Source organism: Myotis nattereri (assembly GCF_964212035.1).
Source record: "Myotis nattereri genome assembly, chromosome: 9".
NCBI classification, from domain to species: Eukaryota; Metazoa; Chordata; class Mammalia; order Chiroptera; family Vespertilionidae; genus Myotis; species Myotis nattereri.
Window position 1 is genome coordinate 18599255 of NC_138084.1, and position 9581 is coordinate 18608835.

At 39.1% G+C, this 9581-nt stretch overlaps 1 protein-coding gene across 1 annotated transcript; it reads right to left on the reverse strand.

Annotated features, from left to right (window-relative positions):
- Positions 1-2593: 2593 nt before the first annotated feature.
- On the reverse strand, positions 2594-9218 carry LOC308524768 (olfactory receptor 5AP2; the record flags this gene model as incomplete). The annotated part of the gene is made up of 3 exons (XM_081099316.1): positions 2594-3534; positions 5020-5027; positions 8269-9218. The coding sequence occupies 3 exons, from the start codon at positions 9216-9218 to the stop codon at positions 2594-2596; spliced, it is 1899 nt and encodes a 632-aa protein (XP_080955442.1).
- Between the last annotated feature and the right edge of the window lie 363 nt (positions 9219-9581).

The following is a 9581-nucleotide window of genomic DNA, read 5'->3' on the forward strand; positions in this document are numbered from 1 at the left end:
CAAGCCAGAGATACCCTGTCTGTCCTTGGTTTATGGCTGTTTTAATTGCTCAGGACAGAAATATTTCCATCTGCCCAAAGCATTTCTCTATCCTCTGTACAAGTAAGATAAACAGCTTGGCATCTTCAAGTTTCCATCTATGCATTCCTCTCCCATGGACCCTCCTCATTACCTAAAACTTCCTAATTAAGCTAGCTAGCTAGTCTTTTTATCAATATACTAGTAAAAATGTAGTTTATTTATCACCTTATCACATTTGAGAAGATTTAAGCATTGCCACATTTTTTTTTCCAAATTGAAGTAGAAACTTTTCTCTCTTCTATCCTGATTCCTTACACAAGTAAAATAATAACATTTAAAGAAGAAAATTTACTGACTAAATCCCATGAAAAAGATGTTCCTTGTAGGATTGTGCACCTCAGTGTGAGATTGTAGAGCCCTCGTTTTCTGGCTCTTTAATGTGAGGTTCCCTTGTTTTATACAAAATGACTGAAGACTTGACCCCTCTTTAAGCAGAATGCCTGCTTTCACTCTGATGAAAATTTGTTCTAAAGTATGTATGTATTTAAGTATTGACTGGAATGGAACCCGGGACTCTTCAGTCTGCAGGCTGACGCTCTATCCACTGAGCCAAACCAGCTAGGGCTAAATTTCTTTAGTGAATGGTTGGTTTATCTTTGCCTAAATCAAGCCCTGTCCATTGTTCTTGTGCATCTAGTTTAACACATCTTTGAAATACCAGTCATCTTCTTTTTCATACCCCTGAGAGGGGTAACCACTCTCCAGGGAGCACATAATCTTACTGAGTCTGTACCTTCCTTTATTCCACTTTCATGTAATCTTCCTTATGTTCCCTCCTTAACTCCAAATGTGTAAATAAAGCAAAACTGTCATTCTCTGGAGCTTTTGAAATCTTGCTTCCTGGCAATGTTGTCAGTTTGGCTAAAATAAACTCATAAAAATTCTCTACAGGTTTGGATATTCTTAGTTGACAGCACGATAAACATTTGATCTATTTCAGGCAACAGCTGTCCTTTCTAAAGGGCAGCAATGCAGTTGTCCTAAAAGTATGTAAATTTTAGGCCAGGATGTGAAAAGTCTGTGAAAGAGAATAAGTGAACCCATAATATGAGACATAAAATGAGAACTACAGAGGAGAGAGAGAGAGAGAGAGAGAGAGAGAGAGAGAGAGAGAGAGAGAGAGAGAGAGACCTGGGGCCACTGAGTCTTCCAGGTCTGTTTCTATGTTCCTTCATGGAAAAATGTCCTGAATACTCTGTTATTATATGTTAAGATCACATTTTTGTAAAATGACAGATATAGGATACTGAAATATCATCTGTTTATTAAAATGTTTAGTTTCAAAGAAGATAAGACAGCTTGTTTTTGAAAAAAAAAATTATCTAACAGATAATCCAACCAAGTATAAGAGAACTTTTCTAACACTGCCTTTATGAAATTGTCATTATTGGACACTTAACATTTCAGATGCCAGAAGCAACAGTTTGTCTTCCATCACCCTGCATCTTTCATTGGAATGATTCTTAGAACCTCTTTATATCTGCTGTCCATGACTCCATAATAAACCACCAATAAAAGTTTTTAAATGATTACTGAGTCTCTTTTAAGTGTCTGCTTTTGTACTAGGATCTATTTAGCCTTTCAATGGCAAAGGGATATGCTGGGATCACACCAAGTATATTATACCCAATCCCAGCCAGTTTAAAACATATTCTGTCGGCATGTCAGTGGTCACTTTCTGTAAAGAAAATCCAGTCCTACTGGGGAGACAGCCCAATTACGAAAATACCAGTTAAACCAACTGAAAGCTTTAAACTTGTCTCAATTACATTGTAGCCAGCAGTAAAATAGATGTGTATGGCTATTTCCTAAAGAACTTGCCCTAGCTCTTTAAGTTTAAACTGCTTACTCAAAGATCAAACAACATGACACTTCATCTTCAGAAATTATAAAGAATACTTCTTTTGTAAGTCTCAGAAACTTCTGCTCCATAAGCCTCGTTCTTGTCCTGTGATTCCCTCTTATCTTTACTTATGCTGTCATTTGTTCCCATCATTCCCTGTCGTCTAGATCACTTGCCCAGGTTAAAAACACTTGACCTCGGCACCTTATTGGGATTAAGTTCTGATTTTTCTTTCTGGCTCACTGGGGACAAGAGGCAGTCTCTGAGCCTGGTTTTAGTCCTCTGGATGGATTCTGGCTCAGCCTACTTCTTATCACCTGTCCTCTGGCAGTTAAAACACCACTGTCCAATCTCAGAGTCATCAAACAGGTGAGGAGATGGAGTCATTCCTCCCACCACTCATTCTATCTCTGTCCCACCTACTTTTATATTGGGCTTTATAACTCTGAATATGGATATTGGATTATTTTCAATCATATCGATTTTGTGAAATAAGTGGGATTTATAGTGTCATCATGCTCCCCGGATGCCTGGGACATTTGGTCCAACTCCACTATCAGGAAAAAAAAAATAGCCTCATTATAGAGTGAAATGGAGCTGGAATGAATGAAGGTGGACTTGCTCATTCCCACATTCCCTCAGTGTGCTAAAATTCTATGCTTTGCCATTCTAAGCACAGAAGTGAAAAGAGGTTGTTTTAAAAATTTTACCTAAAGAAGCTTTGACCTCTTTGTTTCTCAGACTATAGATGAGAGGATTTAACATGGGGATGACCACTGTATAAAACACAGACACCACTTTGTCCTGGTCCATTGAGTAGCTGGAGCTGGGGCGCAGATACATGAACAAGATTGTGCCAAAGAAGATGGTAACCACCATCAAGTGGGACGCACAGGTGGAGAAGGCTTTGTGCCTCCCCTTGGCAGAATTGATCCTCAAGATGGCAACGAGGATATAGAGATAAGAAATGAGAATAGTTAGAAGGCAGCTCAGTTCATTAAAACTGGCAAAAGCAAAAATGACGATCTCATTGATACGTGTATCAGAACAAGAGAGCTTCAGGAGGGGTGGAGTGTCACAGAAAAAATGGTTGATGACATTCGAGTGGCAGAAAGACAGCCGGAAGGTGAAGCCAGTGTGAATGGAAGCATTCAGAAAGCCTGCAAGATATGTGGCCGACACCAGCATGACATTAAGATGAGGAGACATAGTGACTGTGTAAAGAAGAGGCTTGCAGATGGCCACATACCGGTCATAAGCCATCACAGCCAACAGGAAGCCTTCAATACCAGCAAAAGAACCAAAAAAGAAGAATTGTGTGGCACATTCACTAAATGAAATGACTGGGTTCTCCACCCAGAAATTCACTAGCATATTAGGGGCAACGACTGAAGAATAACAGACATCAACAAGGGACAAGTTACTGAGAAAAAAGTACATTGGAGTGTGGAGACGTGAGTCAATATTGATTAATAGGATCATGCCAAGATTTCCAAACACAGTGATGATGTAAATGACTAGAAACACCATAAAAAGAAGACACCGTAGCTCTGGATGATTGCTGAATCCCAGGAGAATAAATTCAGTCACTGTTGAATGGTTGCTCATACCTTTGTCTCAAAATGGATACTTCATTTGCTGGGATAAGAAAGAAATCAAGGAAATAAATTGTACAGAAAAACACCAGGAAAATCAAGTAGCTCATTCTCTGCTATAAGTAAAATTGCTTCTAGGATGTCTTAAGAACATATGTATTAAACCTCTTTATTTTCTTACTGCACTAAGAAAAAGTTTCCTTAAGGAAACTCAGTAACTTATTTTATTTAATATTTAACATATGCATGTATGTGTGTGTGTATATATAAAGTTTTCAATGATTGACCCCTATTAGTCTATATCCTACTACACCTCCTTACTTTCTCTCTTCTTCCCTTGATCCTTCTATCTTCACCAGCTACCATCCAATTCCTTGGCAACTTAAAATATGATACAGTTGAATGTACTTGCTGTATCCTTTTCTGTTTTCTGCTAAGCCCACTCAAATCAGGTTTTGACCACATTACTCATAGAAACTGATCTTGCCTAAGTCATCAGGAATCTTTATTTTGCCAAACCCAGTGATCAATTAGCCCTCACCTTTTTTAACCTATCAATAACATTTGATGGAGTTTATTGTTTATTACTCCTTGAGAGAGCTTCTTTTCTAATCTTCCAGAACACCAGACTGGGAGTTTCCTCCTACCGTATGGGTTGCTCTTCTCAGTCTTCTTTGCTTATTCCACTTCTTTCCTCTGACTCTTAAGGTTGAAATACTTCAGAGATCAGTCCTCATTCTCCTTTCTTTCCTATTTATACTTGACCTTGATGGTCTTGTTCAATATCATTGCTTTAAATATCATCTATATATTTACAACACCTAAATTCATATCTCCAAACCTGACCTCTTTCCCAAACTCCAGACTTAAACTTCTTACATATCTGAGTTAATATAGAATAGCAACTCAACATCACCCAAAACTGAATTCTTTATGTTCTCTCTTAATTTGCTCTAAACACAGCATTCTCTATGTCAAATCAATGACAACTCTATACTTCCATTTGCTCAAATTATTACAAATAAATATTGGAAATATTGATCTCTTCTCTATCTCACATTCCATAACCATTCTACCAATAAATATGTTGCCTCTATTTTTAAAATATATTAATAAGCCAATTACCTTCCACCACCTCCACTCCTATCACCAAGGCCCAAGACAACATCATCTTTCATCTAGATTATTGCAGTAGTCTCTTGGCTGATCTTTCTGTCACTAGAATCAGATATATTTTTTCTTGTAAAATAACCACATTTAAAATTTTGCAGCCATTTCATAGAGCTCTGCTTTATGCATATATATATTAATATATATATATTACATATCTAATAAACATATAAATTGAAATAAATAAAATTATATTCTCTGTGATATATATGATCCTATATGTGTGCATACACACATACATGTGTATATACATATGATGAAGACTGTTTTTTGAGTTCTCTTGGAAATTTTCTATATCTGAACACTTTGAAATAAATTAAATCATCTTACCTTTTGTCCTAAAGAAATATTCACTGGAAATAGTGGTGATTATTAGTTTATCTTTTTTTGTTGTTGTTTGTTGGATGAATACACATTTTCTGTTTCCTAATGTGATCTTTATAGCTTTGATAGAATTAAGTCATGAATTCAATAACGATTAGAAAATGCCACAACTGAATTCAAGGCAGAGGGTCACCTTTATAAAAGATATGATCAGTCTCATGAGATTTAGTCTCTACAAACGTCTAAGGCTAGCAATGTGCTGATCAAAAATTAAAGCTTGCATTTTTTTTTCACTGAAATAATTGAACTACATCTTCCCCAGTGAATCATGTATACCCTGGAGGGTAACTTAGGTATTTAGAGAAATGCAAAAATGATGTCATGATCCTGAGGTTCCATTGAGCACAACAATAAATTAAATGGTAAATAACTGACCATATCCTGTCTCAAAACCTCAGAATTCCACTCAAGATATGATCTCTACTTATTTCTACTGAAATATGGTTCTTATTGCATTCATTAATTGATTCATTCAATAAAATATAGTGAATGTGTTTAATGGAGCAGACAATGTCTTTGGTACTAGTAGAGTAGCCAGAAAAACCAATCTTGTCACTTCCTCTTGTCTTGCAGTTAGAGTTGGGAGAGAACAGCTATTACAGGGTGATATGAAAATCATGAAGTCTAAAGCCTATATGACCTATAAGGTTTATGTGACCTACTGCTCCTTCACAACACCTTTCTGATGTCAGTTTTTTCTCTCCTGCCATTTGCTCACTCTGGCCCACATATATTTGTCCTTACTATTCCCTTAGCAAACCAAGCACAATCTTTCTCAGGGCCTTTGTATTTAATGTAGCATGCCTAGAATGCTCTTTTACAGACATTCACATGATATTATCCCTATTTAGGTATTGATCCAATGTCATTTCCATAGGAAGCTCTTCTCTGACTCCACTGTTCTCTATTCTATTCGCCTGCTTTATTTGTCTTCAAAGTACCACTCATAGCCATATCAAACACACACCCACACACACACACATACACACACCCACACCTGTGCATAAATACATACATACATACATACACACACATTTGGTATAAACAATAAAGTCAACCTTATTTGAACATAAGTTTCATGAGATCAGGAACTTTGTGTTTTCTTAACTGTTTTATTGCCATTACATGTTCCATTCCAGTTTTTTCATTAATAGATTTTTAAAACAACTTTATTGATATATGCATATGTTCAAATTCATCGAATTGTATACATTAAATATGTGAAGCTTTTTGGTATGTCAACAAATAGTTTTCATTTATATTATGAGTAAATAAAGACATAAAAGGTGTCCATTTTCTTGTTCCAAGCACAAACTAAGGGAGTATAACATAAAGTACCATTTATAACTGAACATGGAGAAGGATATTTTAAGCCCAAGAATACATAAGTATGATGCTAAGATTCAGTTCCTCCTCATAGTAAAAAAGGAGTGATTATTTTATAGATGCCTGAGTATGATAGCTAAGTAAAGAAAGCTAATTTCTTAAGCCTTTAATGTGTCCAAAGTCCTTAGATGCCAGGTTGTCAATTTAATATAAAAATCTGGAACTCAGGTTAGAGATCAAGGCTGGAGATGTGGATTTATAATCATGGCAGACTTCTTAAATCACCTAAGAAGTGGAGAACCAATGTACCAATGTACCAGTGAATCAATGGAAAGGAATAAGTCTTTGGCTCCAAGATTTTTGGGAGGGATAGAGATAAAAAGTTAAAATACATTGATTATTACCCTCAAAATATTCTAATTCACAAAATCAGTAAAATATTCCCCCATTGTTGCTGCTGTAGCCATCTGTATATATAAAAGCCTAAGCAACCTTTACAACCAGAACGACTGGAACGAATGGTCACTATGACATGCACTGACCACCAGGGAGCAGATGCTCAATGCAAGAGCTGCCCCCAACCCGCAGGCCCTGATCACTGATGGGGCCTGCCGCCAACCTCCTGATCCCTCCCCTCTGGCCAGCAGGCCCCAATGGCCCTATAGGGGCCAGGCCCCCAGGCTGGGATGGGGAACCAGAGGTGGGTGGCAGTGGACACAGCCTCTTTCCCAGGGGGGCCAAGGGCCAGCTCCCTCCTTGGGGCCAGCGGCCAACCTACCAGTCCCTTCCCCTGCTCCTCCCCCAGCTGGCAGTCCCCAATCGGCCCACCACCCACCCTCCACAGTGGCAATTGGTTCCTCTCCCCAGCCAGCAGGCCCCGATTACCTGATCAGGACCTGCCAGCCCACCTCCCTATCCCTCCCCCTAGCTGGCAGGTCCTGATCGCCCAATCAGTGCCGGGCCCCAGGCTAGGATGGGGTTTTGGGGGTGGGTGGTGGCAGATGCGGGTGGAGAGGAAAGGAGGAGGGGAGAGGCTGGGGCAGGCAGGGGGAAGCAGGGAAGGAAGGAGGTGGGGAGGTGTGGAACCATGCAGTGGTGGCACGCGGGTGGCAAGGGAAGGAGGAGGCGGGGAAGCAGGGAGGCTGGGAACCACACAGTGGCAGCACATGGGTGGCGAGGGAAGAAGGAGGTAGGGATGTGGGGAACCTGATCAGCCCTGATCGCTGGCCAGGCCTAGGGAACCCACCCATGCACAAATTTTGTGCACCAGGCCTCTGGTATTATTATAGCACCTGTTAAGAAGCTTTCTTGTATCTTATTTGGTATTCTTGACATCCTTGTGATTAGAATAGTGTTATTATTTAAAGTGATTCTATGGTACACCAACCTGATTTGCCTTTCGGGATTTACATATTTAGTTCTCCAGGTTCCAAATTTATTGGAAACTGACACTTCAGAGCTGAGGATTGACCCTGTTGAAAGGAATGCTATGCTCACATTCATCCTCTTCCTTCCAGGGAATAACCCATATCCAAAACAGATCATTGTGGAAGTACAAATGCCTGGTCCTTTTTTAACAATTTTTACAATATTTATATATAAGAAAACTGATATTTAGCAAAGCTAAATATTCAAATTGTAACTTAAATTTAAGCCAGCCACCTCTAAGTATTTGATACTTTACCTGACAATGCCATACCCCACTGTGTTGATTCATCATGTAGGCCCTAGGATACCCATGTAAGAACTATACCTTATTTTAAAAAATCTACTTTAGTACACACAAAAAAACGTGCTTAAGCAATCAGACAAAATTAATATGAAAACACATTTTCTTCTATACAACAGAATATGGTCACATGGCTTTACAGTGTCTGTTGCTCTAAGATTTTCTTTAGGGCCCCTTTTACATCCTTATTTTTCAAACTGTAGATGAGTGGATTCAGCATAGGGATCACTACAGTATAAAATACAGAAACAATCTTGTCCTGTTCCATTGAGTAGTTAGACGTTGGGCGCAAATACATGAAGAGAATTGTTCCAAAGAAGATGGTAACAGCCATGAGGTGGGAGGCACAAGTAGAAAAGGCTTTATGCCTACCCTCTAATGAGGGCATTCCCAAGATGGCAATGAAGATACACAGGTAGGAAATGAGGACAATCATAACACAACTGATGACATTAAAACTGGAGAAAGCCATGATCACGATGCCATTGATGTGGGTGTCAGAGCAAGAGAGTTTGAGCAGGGGTGGGGTGTCACAGTAGAAATGATTGATCTGATTAGAGCCACAGAAGGACAACCTGAAAGTCATTCCTGTGTGTATGGCTGCATTCCCAAAGCCTGCTAGGAAAGAGGTAGCTACTAGCAAGAAGCATATTCTCCCAGACATGAGAACTGGGTATAACAGAGGATTCCAAATGGCTGCATAGCGGTCATAAGCCATCATGGCCAACAGGAAGCATTCAGTCCCCAGGAAGGAGCCAAAGAAGTAGAACTGGGCAGCACATCCATTAAAAGAAATGGCCTTATTCTCAGCCACCAGGTTCATCAGCATCTTAGGAGTAACAGAAGAAGAGTAAGAGGCATCAACAAAGGAGAGGCTGCTGAGAAAGAAGTACATGGGTGTGTGGAGATGAGGATCAATCTTAATTAACACAATCATCCCCAAATTACCCACCATAGTTGCCATATAGATTAACAGAAACAATCCAAAGAGGACAATTTGTAGATCTGGATTGTCCGAGAGTCCTAAGAGGATAAACTCTGTCACTTCAGTTTGATTCCTGACTTGAACCTCTTTCATATATCTGATCATTTGAGCTGCAATAAGAGAGAAGACAGAATATGGCATTTGGTCAGATGAATACATGATAGAGCTATAAACAACTTTTTGCTGACATATATCATATGTCTAACAGAAGAGTGCAACATGAAAAATATACTAAAAAGTGTGTTGGACTTGATGTCTAGTCAAAAGACATCGAAAGACTAAATCTGAGTTATGGGTATGCTGCCTACTTACTAATGACCTCAAGAAGAGTGGCTTCATATTCATTGACTAAAATTACTTCTGGCATTAGTTTATTAGATAACTAGAGGACCAGTGCATAAATTCATGCACCAGTGGGATCCCTCAGCCTGGCCTGCAGGATTGGGCCAAAACCAGCTCTCCAACATC